Genomic DNA, 16,752 nt, shown 5'->3' with positions numbered 1-16,752 from the left:
TCTTTGGAAATCCTCGAGATTCCATCATTCATATGGTGCCATCAGAGTATTTCCTAGCACCTTACTGGGGAATTCGTCTTCGCCAAGTGTAGTTGTGTGTGCCCAGGGCTTAAGCCGATTCTCTTCATGAATGGTACTAGCGAAGCACCCACTCCATTTCAGACGAGGGAAATGATTAGAGACATCTCGGATAGTCGAGGGATGAATGAGATTGGCATAAGAGCCAGTGTTGTCTGTTTTCCAACAAGTTAGAGCCAACACTTGTACACTTGTTGGGGCCAGTAAATAGTGCTACGCCATTTTGGTCGCTGTTCAAGGAATAATATGTTATGCCAAAACAATCAACTCTGATAGAGGGTCAACATACCGAAGATTGTTGCCAGCTGAAGCAGTTGACCGAGAGCTGTGATTTTACCCTTCTCGCACAAGTCTTGATGCCGGATGATTGCTTCCACCACGCTCTCTGCCTGATCTTTCGGGGCGACTGCGACCGGGCCTCCTACAAAGGAAGGCTGTAGGTTCTGCAGAACTTCCAGTGCTTTCAGGCCTCCGAAGGTCTCAAAGCTCAATTTAGTGGCCTCCAAGTTAGGTCCGGTTGTTCCGATATCGTGAAGCAGGCAGGCAAGGAAGTATGTTTCATCGGTAAAGGTCCATTTGGGGAATCTGTACCGCTTAATCGCAAGCCCAAAGTGATAAACGCGAAGGGAATGGTTGTATGTCGGCTCAGGAAGATGAGATTTTGCATATTCATTGATTCGCTGGGCGAGGGACGTTGCTGGAGTCGGGACATCGGTCACTGCAATCGATGGGGCTGGTGTTGCTGGAGGATCTGTTGCGAGAAGAGTAGTAGCTGATGATAAAACGGCTGTAAAGCCATAGGCTGAGATTGGGTCATCGGATGGCCACATTTTTGATAGTTGAAGAGAAAGTCGAGTTGGGAAGGATAGCTCTGGTCAATGCCACCTTGGGATTTTTATATTTCGCCTCTCTACGTTCTTAATATTAGGCTAAAAAAGAATCTAAATCACTATAATAATAAGTTGATAAGCAAATCACCCCAGACTATATAGACCTCTTAGGGCTGGTGATGTAACCATGACTCACTTGCCACCAAATTGCTGCCCGGAATCAACTTTGGAGCTCAAGAAGAACATCCATCAATTATTCAGCTATCTTTTTTTTAGATAGTGTGGGATATATGATTTTCATGGGCATCTTCATATATTTTACGGGATAGTTCCTCGACATTCACCTATATACCAAATATTCTTATGTTAATTCGATCATCCAAGTAAATTCATCACTGATATCTAATGCTATTCACTCATATCAAAACATTGAATCGCAACACATTGTAAACTCATACAAAAACTCAAACAACCTCCCCAGCAGCCCGACGAATCGCCGCAGTGACTTCATCAGGCTTGCTGAGGAATGGGCTGTGAGATGCGTCCACAGTCTCTGTCTTAATGTCATATCCACCTGCTGTTCCTTCGACCATTCCCTTTTGAATCTCAATGGGGATAGCAGCATCCTGAAGACAGTACATATAGGTACTTGGCACATCTCTCCACGCGGCATAGGTGCACGGACTGTGCATGGTCTGATAACTGTGAGGCTTGATGTCGGCAAGACAAGTCTCAATCTGGGCGGGAGTAAGGTCGTTGTAGAATGTTCCCACGGGATCGGCAGGATTGACTTGCAACTTGTCGTCGCTGACAACAAACCACGGGAGGTCACTTCCACCGAAGGCACCAATCAGGGAATCTCCTTCCTTGATGATGAAAGAGGAACAGTAGAAAAGATGCGTGACACCTCCGGGAAGACCATTCTTCTCGCGTGTCTTGATGTCTAGGCCTTTGATTGCCTCGCTTCCGGGCAAGCCACCGTAAGAGTGAACAATCAAGACGACCTTTTGGCCGGCATCCACTGCTCGTTCGATCTGGGAGCGAATTTGCGCAACGTCCGCATCGAAGTTCAAGAGATACTCGGATGGGCCAACGGAGGGCAAGTGAACTTTGTCGGTTTTGTAGTTGACTGCTTCAAGGCGTTCCACAACGGGATCATAGTAGTCAGGGCCGTGCCACGCGCCGGGAACGAAGATAAGAGTGGTGGATTCAGCCATGTTTCAAGGAATAGAATGAAGCGAGGGATTTTTGTTAGAAATGAGATGTAGAGAAGTATGGATCAGGGATTAGTAGGGAGTGGAGAGATGTTATATAAGGAAGAAACGGTCTTCTACCCGATTATCGGGAGTAATTCTGTCGGAAGACATTCGGAATAGAGATCTACACTGGGAAATGAGTACAAAATGGCGTCTAAGGCATTTCGACCGGCAACTGAAGGGGGAATACCGTTGGGACCAACCGGTTTCCGTTAGTATGTATGGGGCCATATTTCACATTAAACGAGTGGGCTAATAACAGTGGGGAAAAGGGGGGAAATGAGAAAACCGTTTCATTTTTAATTTGAGTATAACTAGGATAAAGTAAGCCATGGGACAGTACTTCGTAGATCATAGTTAATTTGAAGTATATAGTAGTTGGCTTAGCATATAGAGACAGGGATTGTATATGCAGCCCTAATAGGAAATAGGGTTAGCTGCTGATCGCATCGGATAAGGGGTAACTAGTCCTCATATTCGAGCCTTTACCTTTCTCCAAGGCTTAAACGGTTGGCGTATTATTGTGGTTTCTATTGGAGGATAATAATAAGCCCTGACGGCCTGGATCCTGACGAGGTGCTCAACATTGGGTTTTCTGTTTCATCTCAATCTCAACGCGTGAACGTATCGACTTCTTCTTTTAGCACCTACGCAACTAAGATCACCACTAGTTATCTAGATGGTTTATTGTGGAAAGCCAACTATCCCGCTGTCGCAACGTCGCTTGAAAGAATGAATGCCCACGCCAGAAAAGAAGCCATTCACTAAATTGCCCCACCAGTGCGATGAAGGATCACCATCGTATCCAATGTATGCGAGCTCAAGTGGATTGTCCAGGATATCGAGATCCATAATGCCATTGTACTAATTTTTGCAGGATCAAACAAGTTTCAGCAGCCACGCAAAACGCGCATAGTCGCCACTAGCACCACTAGCACCCCCCACTAACAACGCTCAAAACGTCACCCCACCAATAAACGGTCTCGTTTACCCAGTCCAGAAAGTAGCAAAGGGTCATATCCTCGTGAACTCCATGTCCGGTGATCCCTACGGGAGCCCCATGTTCTATCCGCTGCCTTTGATGAACACTCGGAATTCCCCCTTGATCACCGCGCTGGCCGCAGTGGGATTAGCGGCCGTGTTGAACATACGTTTTTCTCCACAAATGGAGCTCCGAGCTAGGAAAAAGTATACGAACGCACTATCTCAGACCAATTATGCGCTCAGAAATCCTATTCTCCCCAGGAGAGATGATACGAGTATGTTTGAGGGTGCCGAGATGATCCCGCTTGACTAATAGGGGTTCTCTTTTACAGACCGGTGGGCCAAGCAAATGGACGGTGCCAAAATATGATTGAACATCGATGCTCGGAACAATTGACTTGACCAGAGGGGTTGGATTTGTTCACAAACCTGCATAAATTGTATGCTTACCGACCACCCGCGCCAAAGACGCATCGACCACAACAGCCTCGCGCTTGACCACGTCACACGAGGCATGACGCACTGCGCACATGGACACCATCGATAATCTGCTTATTCTTATATAGGAGCCCGCCGAACTTCACCTCGACAATAAGACCATCGGCAATAATTCGCTGTTGATGGAGGCCGGTGCCCCACAATAAGGAATTTTCAAGTGGTTTCATTTCGAGAAGCACTTCATGCATTAGGAGTCGCACCGAGCGAGCATTGTTCCAAACGCCACTTACAGAAAGACTGCGATACACATCATAACTATCGCCACAACGGTGCGGGTGATAGGCTCTCGAAACTTGACTGTTTTATACCCCCACGAGGGAGGTGCAGTAAGTAGTATTGACATGAGGTCCACGTCAAGGATTAGGGCACGGGGATAATCTCCCCGGGCTGCCATCATCAAGGGCTGCGCAAGATTTAGTCCATTGTACCTCGGTAACTCCCAGGAAGCCGGAGTCATAGAAGTGTTCTGTGCTTCGATCTCCTTATTTCCTGAGAATATATAAAAAACCAAGGATATAGCAGCATGCCAAATTTGCTCAGTGAAACAAATGTCCATACTAATAGGTCTACGGAAAGAAAAGTCGGACATGCAGGGAAGTGGAGTCCTTTTTTTATCTGATGGTCTTAGAACAAGTCAAACTCAAACCCCGTTAGATCCCCACTCTTTTACAAATCCCGATCATTAGTTAACTAACTTTCGTTTTCGTATTTTTGATGACAACCACGTGCTTGTACGGTGATTGGCTAAGCTTTCTTAGTCGGGACTCTGCAGGACTCTACAGGTACGGAGTACAAGTTTCAAAAAATACACTAACTGTAAGACCCTGTAAGGCTGTGTATGTTACCGGACCATCATCGTGGTTGAAACCCTAAGCTCCACTTCTGACAGCTCGGATACTAATCCCGCATTCAGGCGTCCACGGAGTATAAGAGGCATGTACGTCGTACGGAGAAGGGGTTTATAATCTGACAGTTCTGGTCTTGTAGGTATGACGACACGATTCTTACTTAGTATCAGCATAAATAGCCTGCCATTTCCACTGCGAATCTCATTGTGTATATACTTTCAACGGCAACATACATTCTGCTCATCATGAAGGCTGATTACTCTTTTCCCACTTGTAGCGAGTTCTTAGCCACGGAATTCGACTATCTCATTGTTGATGGTGGTACTTCTGGACTTGTCCTTGCCAATCGGTTGAGCGAGAATCCGAATGTCGTTGTCGGGGTAATTGAGGCTGGAAAAGCCAAGCTGGACGACGGCAATGTACTCTCCCCGACTGGCATATCGGCCATGTTGCATAACTCGGAGTATGATTGGAAGTTCAAAACAATACCGCAAGTATGTTGGCGTTGTTACGATAACCCTCCCTTTCCCGGGAAGCCTAATCAATTTGAAGTAAGTACATGAGCTGACATATCCCTTGAACCAAACTAGGCGGGGAACAGGGACGAAGTTCATCATCTCCCCCGTGGAAAGTTGCTCGGAAGCTCAAGTGCCGTCAACTTCATGGCCTACGTTCGTCCGTCGGCCTCTGATATCGATTCGTGGGGTGAAGAGAATGCCGGATGGTCATGGAACGACTTAGAGCCCTACTACCTGAAGCACGAAGACCTCCAACACCTACTCAATAGTACAAAAAACTTAGTACACCTGTCTTCAGCTTCTCATGGGCAAGGGGGACCTCTTCGACTCTCTATGCCACCCTCGCCGGTTCCATTCGAGCAATCTCTTTTCACAGGCCTCGAGCACACTTCAGGGATTCCAAGACCTGACGATCCTTACGGTGGCCAGAATCTAGGTGCCTTTGAAAGCCTATCAAACATTGACCGCACCGGCGGGCAAGTGCGCCGCAGCTATTCTGCTTCTGCATATCTGATCCCTGCCCTCGAACGTCCAAACTTAAAAGTCCTGACCGAAGCATCTGTCAGTCGGATTCTTTTCGACGACATTGGCGAGAAAAAAGGGCAAGCGCAGTGGAATTTTGGCACGGTGGCGAGCAGTACAAGGTCAAAGCAAGCCAAGAGATCATCCTATCAGCGAGCACTATCCAAACTCCCCGGATTCTCGAGCTCTCTGGAATTGGAAACCGAGCCATTCTTCTATCCGCCGGCATCGATCCAATCGTCGACCTACCCGCCGTGGGGGAAAACCTACAAGAACACCCCATGACAGCCGCCGTATACGAACTCGTGCCGGATATTGTGACCATGGATTCCTTGTTTCTGGACCAGAATCTTCTTCAGCAACAAACCAAGCTGTTGACAGACACCCAAAACGGACTCCTTGCAGGCTGCATGGGCCTAACAGGGTTCATTCCCTACGCCCCAAGTCCCAAAGACGGCACTCGAGGCCACAGTCGCCGCCGTGGAAGCGCCAGAGAAGGGAGACAAATTCCGAGAAAGCTATCGCAAGCAGATCGTATCCAGCCTACGAGATGCCGACTTCGCAACGATCCAATACTACGGCATTCCCGGCCATTTCAATCTCTCCAACGGCCACTCTAACCAAGGCCTCTTGCTGCCGGGAGCACCGGCAGGTCGCAATGCATGCTACACCATGCTGATCAGCGCCATGTATCCCGCTTCGCGCGGCAGTACGCATATATCACCAAGGGGATCCCTCCACGGGCCACCTGACATCGATCTAGGCATACTCACGCACCAGGCCGACGTTGATGTCTTGGCAGCTGGCTTGGCTTTCGTGGACAAGGTGTTCTCGTCCAAGGATGTGGCTGGCAGTGTGCGGGGACGTGTTGATCCGCCGCCGGCTGTGAACTTGCAGGTCCCTGCTGAGGCTCAGCAGTTTGCCCGTGAGCGGATTATGCCCTTCAATCATATTTTGGGGACGTGCGCAATGGGTCCTGTGGTTGATAATAGACTGCGGGTGAAATCGGTGGAAGGACTGCGGGTGGTCGATGCGAGCGTGTTTCCGTCGCAGATCAGTGGGAACATTATTTCTACTGTGTATGCTATTGCGGAGAAAGCGGCTGATATGATCAAGGAGGATGGACCGAAATTTAGGTGATCGCTAGTACTGTTTACCTTTATTGTCTAACTAAGAATGTCAATATCACTTCAGTAGTTTCATTTGATGTTCTACTGCATCTTTGATTTGGGATTTTGTAGGTTTTATTGTAGTTCGGAAGAGCAAGCAGGGAACAAAATCCTTTAAAAATAAGATAGATAAACAATATATATGCCTTTCTTGGCGTGTCTAGAATTTTACATTTGGGGATCGTGGTGTACATGCAACATATTTCGAAATCCTCATCGTGTGAGATGACTCCACATGCGGGATAATGTCTTCCACCAACCACGTACAACAGACTGGTTCGTGACTGTTGACATTTTGCTGAAGGTATCTTCGCGAGCCAGGTCCAATGTGTTGTCATTCGGGTAGACATGGTGCCCGTCCATGCCGTTCATCACGGAAAGCGAAGATCCATGTAGTTTAGCTGATAACGTGAGACTACTACAGACACTGCGGCTGTCTCGCTCGCCGTCTATCAAATGCCCAGCAGTGTACACGCACCCGCCGTATGAGAATCTGACCAGAGAATCTCCAGTCAGGCTGCCGATGATGTAAACTCCCGATGCGACCTCGAGGTCCTCGATTGCTTTCGCACGGAGGGTCTGGCCGGTGACTACTGGATTCTCTTGATTGCCCTGCCCTAACACTTCACAGCGGAGCTCGGGGTCAAGGTAATCTAGCGTGCCTCGCCGGCCGGCAGCATACACGAGGCCGGCCACGGTCCGAGAGAAGACAGTTCCATCTTGCTGGCGGAATGTGACCGTCGCCAGGTCGCCGTGAACTTTCACGTCCGTCACTTCAACATTAGGGAGACCTTCATAGAGGTCATCCCAATTCCGGCTTTCAAGGAATGGCGTTGAAGTCGCGCGTCGGTACTTTGGCCGCTGGCCTTTACCAGCAGCTTCGGCTGTGAGGGCAGCTCGTTTCATAAGACGGTAGACACCAGCATATTCTGGATATGCTTGCTGATGGCAGGCCCGGAGAGGGGATGGGCGGTCATTGGGCGACCATTTGTATATGTGCAAAATCTTTTGGTCAGGGGAGGCGGAGATGATAGAATCCGCAGCGGAGAAGCCAGATCCAACAACGACTAGCGGGACATTAGGCGAGGACTTGGTCTCAAGTAATGGACGTAAGACCGGCTCTGGTGAGAGGATTTCGGAAAAGATTCCACTTGCCAGGACCAGACGCTTGCAGTGGAGGTTATGAGAACGAACATAAAATCCAGTAGCGGTGCGGGAAATGCCTTTCAATTCTTCGCCACACCGAAAAGCATCATCGATATGCGCAGCCTCCGGATAAGCGGCAAAATAATCCGCAATCTCGCGGCGCGTGGGCCTTGTATATGATGGTAAATCTTTGCCTGTGGTCTTTTTGTGATGGGCGGCAAAGGAGTACCCGGGCAAGGACAGCATTGCCGCATAACTCAATGTCTGGATATCCCAACTCGCGCCCCATGGATCTTCGGTCCATTGGCCTCCAGGCTTCAAGGACTTTCCAAAAACAAGATGTGAGACAGCCTTCTCAGGCTGTGAGTGCCAATCAATATTTGAGATGCAGCCGGGCTCATCTACATCAACACTTGGCCGTACAAGTGTGTCTAGTAAAACGTTCACGGGAAGCGCCTGGGTCGAGTACGATAGGCGCGAGGCGCCAAAATGTGCTGTAAGAGCATTCACATCGGCATTCAAAATATCTGGCGCAGCTTTCAACTTGGCGTCCAATAAATGATCGGGATGTGGAGGATCGGATGAGTAGAAAGGGATATGTCCATGGAGGATGTATGAAAGGATCATGGCCGACGGCCCATTGCCTGGTAAAATCGGTTCAATCAGTTACCATTTCGCAAGGACTCTAACAGCGCGGGGTGGGATGTGGGGCTCAAGCAGAGCAGAAGTCTCGAATGGCCTCAAAATGATTCATCAACTATGATAGACATACCGACGATGATAGTGTCAATCTCCATTGACAGCGATGTATATTGAAAAGTTATGGAGCGTGTGGCATACTGGTATAGACATGCGATAGGGTAAAAAAAAAGGGTAGATCATCCAATCAAAGCAGGGTGAGATCCTCGTCACACTGCCTTCTCACCAGGGATCGACAGCAAGGCCATAGAGGAATGTGACATTTGTATCCCAGGGAATTCAGGAGGGAAAGGTGAACGTCCCTGACAAATTGGCTTCCTATCGTCAGGTCCGCCGATCAATTAAAAGCTGACAAACCCTGGAAAGCGGAGTGTTTGCAAGTGGGGAGAAGAGGAGACTCGGGAAAGTCGACGGTTTTCCATTTGCCACCTTGGAAGACAGACTGAGTTGGGAACCTGGACCCGAGGAGTATGCCGGGGAAGTGTGGCGTCCATCATTATAGCATCATATTTCTTGAAGTTATGGAATTGAACATATTTGAACGTTGGAAACGTTGAAAGTGTTGAATGCACGCTGTTTTACCGCTGTGAGGTACATTGAAATGTCCGATGTAGTTCGGACTGGAACATCCCCAGATCACATTCAGCCCTAAGCCCTAATTCCCCGAAATGGATGAGGCTGCAACGCGGGCCCCTCCGGGGGAACAGAGCGCTTCAACGTCAGAAAACTGACTGCGATGTCATGATTTCTGTTTCTGGTCCCGTTTTTCTATAATTGCAATTGCGCTTGGCCTTGAGCTCCCCATAGGGAACGCGATCATGTATCACCTGGCCAAGTCGCTGTACTTAGCCGCCACGAGCAAAGAAGGTAACTGCTCTCTCCTATCGCATGACCTTTTACGCTGATTATCCTGACCTACTTAGAGTATTCTGTCATCCTGCTTGGACTAGATAACGCCGGCAAAACAACACTCCTCTCCCAGATCAAGGCGCTGTACCAACCCCGCTCCGATGGCGCCCCAGTACCCAACCCCGGAAAAACCGTCCCGACTGTCGGGCAGAATGTCGCAACGATAGCGTTACCGGACATGAATTTAAAGATTTGGGATGTTGGAGGTCAGATCTCGATGCGCGGTCTGTGGCAGAGCTACTATACTAGCTGCCACGCGATCATCTTCGTGGTCGATAGTTCCGACGTTGGTCAAGATCCCGATATCGCGCGACTTGCTCGGCGCGCAAGCTCCGTGGCAGGTCCTGCACGCAATGGCACACGAGGGAACGCAAGCGCCGAGGCCTTCTCAGAGCAAAATGTCGGAATCAACGCGGCCAGCAGTGAATTCGGGCGATTAGACGAGTGTCGACAAGTCCTCGAGTCGGTCTTACAAAGTGCCGATGTGGCTGGTGTTCCTATCTTGGTGTTGGCAAACAAGCAGGACCGTGAGGACTGCGTGGAGGTGGTTCGCATTAAGGAAGGGCTTGTCCGGAAGGTGTTTGAGGGAGAAACAGGAAGCGGCGTCCGTGACAGTCGTGTGCTGCCGGTCAGCGCGCTACTTGGATCTGGTGTCCAGGCGGCTGTAGAGTGGGTACAAAGCCGTGTCAAGTGGAATAAAGAGGGCAGGCCTCCAGTGATGCGTTGATTCAAAGTTGGGGCTGCCGATCATTCTCGTACATGATGTCAAACGCAGGTGCATAATGGCGTTGGTTCTTGATTATTACATTTCTTGCTAATATACCAATGGAGTCTATTCGATGTCAAGTTTGGTTAACTATCAGCCACCAGCCATATCATCTAGGCAGGCGAAACCACCGTAGGAAGGATTTCAGGCATTTTATTTTGCCAAGTAGACATTATGTATGTGGTATTATGGATGAGAATGTGTAAAATGGGTCGTGCAACACGAGAGGACATGAAGAGGGGTGATTAAATGAGGTTATGAGCTGTCCGAGACAAACAGGACAGGCGCAGAACTGAGAGTCGACCAAAAAGATATTGACAGGTCGGTCTTTTCTGCGCTAAGGATTGGGTGGGGGCGAATTCTCAGCGACCACTTCTGGTGCTCTCAGTTTTGCTCGCCGGTTGCTTCTTTGGCCAGCTTCGTGCGATATCAATGTTGGCTCGGGGAAACCACATCTCAAGGAAGACATATATCAAGAAGTCAATCACGACACACAGGCAGAAGAGCTTGCCTGCCCAAACACCACAGCCGTAGTAGCGTTTCAGCCGGTCAATTAACGCAAAGCTGCGAACGCGATCTCCACTCGCCTCCCAGCCCTGGCCTGGATAGTAACCATAAAATTCTTCTGGGCTAATATCGCCAGTAATGCCTTCGTACACGCGCTCAGTCCGGGCGGCTACGTCCCGCCATGAATACATCATCTTCACTTGATCATGAAATCGGTCCGTTCGCACTTTGTTCGAACGCAAAGCAGCAATTGCCTTGCTAGTTGCAAGCACAATATCATCCTCCTCCGGTTTGGCGAAGGTTGTCATATGCTGGGGTAAAACTTCTGGAATGCCTCCAACACGGGTACAGACCACGTAAAGACCACAACTAGCAGCTTCAACAATGACTGTCCCGAATGCTTCTGTCAGACTAGGATGGAGATAAATATCACCTCGTACCATCACGTCTCGGACCTCCTCGTGTCGGACTGAACCTAAAAGTTCGACTTTATCCTGAAGCACATTGCGTTCCAGCATCTGCTCTAGGTCGATCGCTTTAGGTCCTGATCCTGCGATAATGAAGCGAGTGTTGGGATTGGAGGCAAGAATCCGCGGAATAGACGCGATGAGAAGATCAGTGCCCTTATTGTAAAAAAGTCGGGAGATGACCACGATTGTAATCGGATCATCGGGCCCGATTTGTCTCGGGGACATTGGAGCGTCGGCGGGGGAGCTCAGACCCTGATCAGGTGCACGAGTAGTATGAGATAGAGGACAGAAATTCTCCGCCACAACCGCGTTTGGAATGACCGACACCATTAATGGATCCAACGAAGCCCGAAGGACTGTGTTTTCCTTGCTGAAACTTGTCAGTTGAATCATCCAGTGCGTTGGCGAGAGGCTTACCAAGTATGGCTAACACAAATCGCATGATCAACATCACTCAAAGTAAACTTGAGCAATTTGTTGGTGAGGATGGATGCTGCGTCAGCAAATCCGAAGAGAGAATGGTCTGTGAAGACAGTCCGCAGTCCCATAGTACGCGCATGGAGAATAGCTTCTCCACAAAAGCTACTCAAACTGGCATGGCCGTGAACTATGTCAATCTCCTCTCGGATGACGATATTGCGGAATATGGGGAAGAAGGAGAAGACGGTAGGGAATGTCGTTTCACGATAGATGACGAAGAATGGGACGTGGTAAATCTTCAGTCCATTGGTGAGGTAGCGGACTCCGGTGCGTCCTTTGTATGCATGGGTAATAACGATGACTTTGTGTCCTCGATCAATGAGTTTCTGAGAAGCAATTAGAGAGCGCAGGTGGAGCGGCAAGGTAGAGTGCTTACGGATGACAATTGGTATATGTGACTCTCAATTCCACCTAGGAAAGTCAACAATTGTATAAACTACAGGTAAAAGAATGAGGCTTACCTGACTGGGGAAAAAAGAAGTCACTGACCATTCTATCAACATATCAATGTTAGCAAGTAATTGCGACCAGTAGATAGAACAAATACTGACGCGATATTATACGGCATCGTGGCTGTGGTTCTCAGGGTGAGAACAAGAACTCCGAGATATCGAATTTGCTCTTCTTTTCAAATTCCTTTCCATGGCTAAGAGATCTGCTGCTCAAAACACCAGTCCATCCAAGCCAATAAATACAGGAGACCTGGAGACATCTGGAGACATCTGGAAGCTGTCCCGATAAGAAGGGCGGTAGTTGGGGCGGTGATATTATTATGTCTTCTGCCGGCATAAAAGATTCAGAAAAGGAATTTGATCCCCACGAGGTATCCAGCGCAACCCCGACATTGGCAGAATTACAAGAGAATGGCCGGCAAAAATTCGGGACTCGAGTCCTCTAATAAGGTTGATGCGACTCCTAAATCTACTCAGTCTCACAAGCGCAAGAGAGATGCCCATGGCTCTCAGCCTGCAACCACTCCCACGCCAACGAAGAAACACAAGAAACGCGAAGGCTTGCCGATCGCAGAGGTCACAGATGATGGCAGTATCAAGAAGCGCAAACATCTCAAGGATGCGCTTCAAGGATCGAACTCCCCGGAAACGCCCCGGAAAGATACTGCTCTCTCAGACCGCACAAAAGCGACTGTTGCAAACTCGCGCAACGGCGCCAGCGAAACGGCAGAGAAATCGAAAAAGAGCAAGCGGAAAAGCTCTGGAACGGACGACACATTGATGGATGCAGCTGCGTCTGTGGTTACAGGAAATGGCGATGAAGGAGTTGAAGCACCGGAAGCCGAACAACCTAAATCGAAGAACAAGCATTCGGGGATTATGTCAAAGTTCGAGCGCACCAAAAGTGTTTCCAGCGCTAAAGCCAAAAAGGTTGAACCCGAAGCCGTTGTAGATGAGACACCTGCTGTCGAAGCTGTTTACGCACAGGGTCTTGAACAACTACCTCAACCTGAAAACCCGCCCGAGCCCGAGCAGATTCCAACATATTCATCTCTACCCGCTTGGCTGGCTAATCCGTTGCGCAAATCAGCTCAAGAAACAAAGAAATTTTCCGAGCTCGGAATAAAGCCAGACCTTCTCAAAATTCTCGAACAACAGGACTACAAACAAGCCTTTGCTGTGCAGTCTACCGTCATTCCCCTTCTTCTGCAAGGAGAGCAAAACCACCCGGGAGATCTTTGCATCTCTGCGGCGACTGGATCTGGAAAAACACTCTCCTATGTTCTCCCCCTTGTTACCGCTCTGTCACCGAGACCTGCCTCCAGACTTCGAGGATTGATTGTAGTCCCTACACGAGAGTTGGTGAAGCAAGCTCGAGAATCCTGCGAACTATGTGCTTCTGGATCCAGACTTCATATCGGAAGCGCAGTCGGTAACGTAGCTATCAAAGAGGAACAGAAACTCTTGATGCGCGTGGACCAGGTTTACAACCCAGCTATCCAACAGCAACAGCGTGACGGATTGAAAGGAAACGACTGGATGAACTTGAGCCTGGAAGATTGTGTCAGTGAGGCGATTGACTCTGATGCGTCTCTTCCGGGTTACATCCAGCAGTCCGAGCCGAATGTCGACATTCTTATCTGTACTCCGGGTCGTCTGGTTGACCACATTCGCTACACCAAAGGATTCACCCTCAAGCATCTCGAATGGCTGGTGATTGATGAAGCCGATCGTCTCCTGAATGAGAGCTTCCAAGAGTGGGTTGATGTTGTCATGAACTCGCTGAATAGTCGAGAGGCCCCCGAGACCTTTGGGCCTGGTGGGAAGCTTTTGTCTGAACTTGGGCTTTCAATTGACGCCAAGCCTCCTCGAAAGGTGATTCTAAGTGCAACAATGACCCGAGACATTTCCAAACTCAACTCGTTGCGTCTCGCTAACCCCAAGATGATTATAATCGGGTCCGAGGATGCTGCAGACGAACATGACCCGTCTGCTACTCATTCAGATTCTCACTTCGCCCTACCCCCAACTTTGTCTGAATACATTGTTCAAGTTGGCGATGGATCTCTTAAACCTCTTTATCTGTTACGTCTTCTTCTTTCTCACATCGAGATTGGTGGGGGCCGAGCTCCAAGCGTGTCTGATTCATCCGACTCTGACAGCTCTAGTTCAGATGATGATACCAGTTCTGATGATGATACCAGCTCCGATGATGATTCTAGCTCTGATGGACCATCTGATGACGATACTTCATCTTCTGGGTCAGACTCGGACTCGGAGTCTGATTCTTCTGATTCTTCGGACTCATCTGACTCATCTGACTCGGAATCCGATGCTATGGAACTCGTTCCCTCGCCCGCACGTAAGACTGTTCTGATTTTCACCAAGTCATCTGAGTCTGCCTCTCGACTTGCACGTCTCATTTCGCTTCTGCATCCCGCATTGGCCAAGCGTGTGGGAACTATCATTAAGTCTAATAAATCCTCTGCATCTCGCAAGACATTGACGGCTTACCGACAAGGCCGCATCTCAGTGATTGTGGCTACTGATCGTGCCTCTCGTGGTCTTGACCTGGAATCTTTGACTCATGTTATCAATTACGATATCCCGACTAGCATCACTACATACGTCCACCGAGTTGGACGTACTGCCCGCGCTGGCCGGCCAGGATCTGCGTGGACCCTGGTTGCTCACCGCGAGGGCCGCTGGTTTGCCAACGAGATCGCAGCCAGTGTGGACGGCCGGATCACGCGTACCTCGAACATCGATCGTGTCCAGATCAAGGCCGACGCACTGGACTCACTCAAGCCCAAATACGCCAAGGCTTTGGACAAGCTCGAGCAAGAGGTCAAGCGCGGCTAGTCTGGTGTGATGTGTGCTTTCGATTTATTGTATTTTATGAGTGATTACGTGCTGGTCATAGCGGTCATATTCTTGTATCATATCCTGTTCACAAGTTTTGCAGTCTCATGGTTTATCCACCTCCCTCGTCTTACATGTAAATTAAGGTGCTATAGGATGTGCCTTTGCTTTTTTTCTACTTCTATCTACCTCGAACGATGGTGAGAAGGGCAAATTGCTCACTTGGACATCTTTAATTGACGACTAGGAATAAATTAGCAAGCAAGGCAATCATTGACTATCATTCTTCTTCCCCTTCTCGATCAGCGCTTTCTCCTTGGCTGATTCTAGAGTTAAGTAGGTTTTTTCAAGAGCAAGAATACTCTTCAACACTCGTTCACGACTTGCTAGACCACTACTGGACCTGAACTCAGTTCGACCCACAACAAGACACATCAAATTCAGCCGCAATTGCCAACCGACTGGAGACGTCACCTTCTTGAGTTTATCCAGTTCAATGAACAATCCTTCGTCCAATCGTCTTTGCCAAAACCAATCAGGCAAATTCCACCCAAACACCAAAAGCATATTCCCCGTGTTTTTTATATCCTTCAAGGTATGCTTAACAGGACAGACCCACTCGGCGATCAGAATGGCAACTTCCAATGGAATGTTGCTGGACCGGGAAGATATTCGACCTTTTGATTGCCGTAGGCTTTCGACATCTGCGCAATCCAAGGCTTGTTGAACTTTGGGCACTAGTGGATTTTGATAGATATCGCAGCCGTACTCATACTGCAATAGGTCCTGGCGCGGTTGTACAAAATGCACGTTGTTGTCATATAATCTCCACATTGTGTTCTTGCGCCAATGTTTCCGACAGACTTGGACGAGTTTCGCGAGTTTAGCCTCCTTCAGTTTCAGCCCTTCGACTCGGTTGAAGAGCACCCAGCAACTGGCATGGATGATATATCCAACCACTTTCCCTTTGTATTGACTGGGCTGCCTTCCGATGCTTGCACCATAGAATTCAGTAAAATCTCCATTGTCGTATCGGTTAATTCTTTTCCCACCGACTTTATCCGGGTCTGCACCTTTCCTTCCACCGATTCTTGCCATTTCTGGATCATTTGGGGTATAGTAAGGGCTTTCTGCAGAATGTTTGAGTATATTAATGCCCGTCAGACGGTACTTGGTATCGGACTCCTTAATTACTGTCCTAGTTAGAGAATCTGGGAAGATTTGATTGGAAGTCCCTTGAGAACTTACTGACTCGACACAAGCATGACCATATCCGTAGGAAATTGCCGAAGTCTGACTCCTCTACCTCGCGAGATGGTACCATCACATGGTATACTCCCCAACTCTTTTTCCATTGTTGTTTGAGTATTTGATTAGGTTCGTGTGTATCCGCAATCCCAGAACTACCCGTGTATGGGAGTTCCATTCCACATAGAAGACATATTAGCGGTGGATTGACACCCGTAGTACTGGCTATGTGGCGCCGAGGTGCCATGTTGACACTTGAAAGAAGGACGTGAAATAAACAATGAGTGACTAACTTATATTGGAGGTTTTGCTTATAGAATGATGTCATAGTGAATGCTTGACTTACCCTTGTTTCATAACCCAGAGACGGGATCGTGATCTTTTCATTACCTCGACTTATACCATAGAGTTAGCGGTCAGATCATACTAGTGCTCCATTTATAGTGGGTAAAATGGGGGTTGCTATATCAGAGACAATCTCCTCTCAGGAGATCGCAGAATGTAAAGTCC

At 48.7% G+C, this 16,752-nt stretch overlaps 8 protein-coding genes across 8 annotated transcripts; 3 read left to right on the top strand and 5 right to left on the bottom strand.

Annotated features, from left to right (window-relative positions):
* Positions 1-24: 24 nt before the first annotated feature.
* On the bottom strand, positions 25-908 carry N7518_002701 (putative urea hydro-lyase/cyanamide hydratase; the record flags this gene model as incomplete). Its single annotated transcript, XM_057183629.1, has 2 exons — positions 25-233; positions 368-908. The coding sequence occupies 2 exons, from the start codon at positions 906-908 to the stop codon at positions 25-27; spliced, it is 750 nt and encodes a 249-aa protein (XP_057045079.1).
* Positions 909-1,372: 464 nt separating this feature from the next.
* Positions 1,373-2,125, bottom strand: N7518_002700 (alpha/beta hydrolase; the record flags this gene model as incomplete). Its single annotated transcript, XM_057183628.1, has 1 exon — positions 1,373-2,125. The coding sequence occupies one exon, from the start codon at positions 2,123-2,125 to the stop codon at positions 1,373-1,375; it is 753 nt and encodes a 250-aa protein (XP_057045078.1).
* Positions 2,126-4,739: 2,614 nt separating this feature from the next.
* On the top strand, positions 4,740-6,674 carry N7518_002699 (GMC family oxidoreductase; the record flags this gene model as incomplete). Its single annotated transcript, XM_057183627.1, has 4 exons — positions 4,740-4,988; positions 5,085-5,573; positions 5,651-5,851; positions 5,958-6,674. The coding sequence occupies 4 exons, from the start codon at positions 4,740-4,742 to the stop codon at positions 6,672-6,674; spliced, it is 1,656 nt and encodes a 551-aa protein (XP_057045077.1).
* A 242-nt stretch (positions 6,675-6,916) lies between these two features.
* On the bottom strand, positions 6,917-8,646 carry N7518_002698 (uncharacterized protein; the record flags this gene model as incomplete). The annotated part of the gene is made up of 2 exons (XM_057183626.1): positions 6,917-8,493; positions 8,622-8,646. 2 exons carry the CDS (start codon positions 8,644-8,646, stop codon positions 6,917-6,919), a joined length of 1,602 nt encoding a protein of 533 aa, XP_057045076.1.
* Positions 8,647-9,293: 647 nt separating this feature from the next.
* Positions 9,294-10,184, top strand: N7518_002697 (ADP-ribosylation factor family protein; the record flags this gene model as incomplete). The annotated part of the gene is made up of 2 exons (XM_057183625.1): positions 9,294-9,415; positions 9,472-10,184. Exons 1-2 carry the CDS (start codon positions 9,367-9,369, stop codon positions 10,182-10,184), a joined length of 762 nt encoding a protein of 253 aa, XP_057045075.1. The 5' UTR covers positions 9,294-9,366.
* A 401-nt stretch (positions 10,185-10,585) lies between these two features.
* Positions 10,586-12,248, bottom strand: N7518_002696 (phosphatidylinositol N-acetylglucosaminyltransferase subunit A/GPI3; the record flags this gene model as incomplete). The annotated part of the gene is made up of 5 exons (XM_057183624.1): positions 10,586-11,570; positions 11,618-12,006; positions 12,057-12,091; positions 12,142-12,173; positions 12,232-12,248. The coding sequence occupies 5 exons, from the start codon at positions 12,246-12,248 to the stop codon at positions 10,586-10,588; spliced, it is 1,458 nt and encodes a 485-aa protein (XP_057045074.1).
* Positions 12,249-12,543: 295 nt separating this feature from the next.
* N7518_002695 (putative ATP-dependent RNA helicase DBP6) lies at positions 12,544-14,994 on the top strand (the record flags this gene model as incomplete). The annotated part of the gene is made up of 1 exon (XM_057183623.1): positions 12,544-14,994. One exon carries the CDS (start codon positions 12,544-12,546, stop codon positions 14,992-14,994), a length of 2,451 nt encoding a protein of 816 aa, XP_057045073.1.
* A 270-nt stretch (positions 14,995-15,264) lies between these two features.
* On the bottom strand, positions 15,265-16,489 carry N7518_002694 (uncharacterized protein; the record flags this gene model as incomplete). Its single annotated transcript, XM_057183622.1, has 2 exons — positions 15,265-16,187; positions 16,243-16,489. 2 exons carry the CDS (start codon positions 16,487-16,489, stop codon positions 15,265-15,267), a joined length of 1,170 nt encoding a protein of 389 aa, XP_057045072.1.
* Between the last annotated feature and the right edge of the window lie 263 nt (positions 16,490-16,752).

Source organism: Penicillium psychrosexuale (assembly GCF_028828465.1).
Source record: "Penicillium psychrosexuale strain IBT 29551 chromosome Unknown utg000002l, whole genome shotgun sequence".
In the NCBI taxonomy this organism is placed as follows: domain Eukaryota; kingdom Fungi; phylum Ascomycota; class Eurotiomycetes; order Eurotiales; family Aspergillaceae; genus Penicillium; species Penicillium psychrosexuale.
Note: the sequence above shows the minus strand (reverse complement) of the source record. Positions and strands in the feature narration are given on the sequence as shown.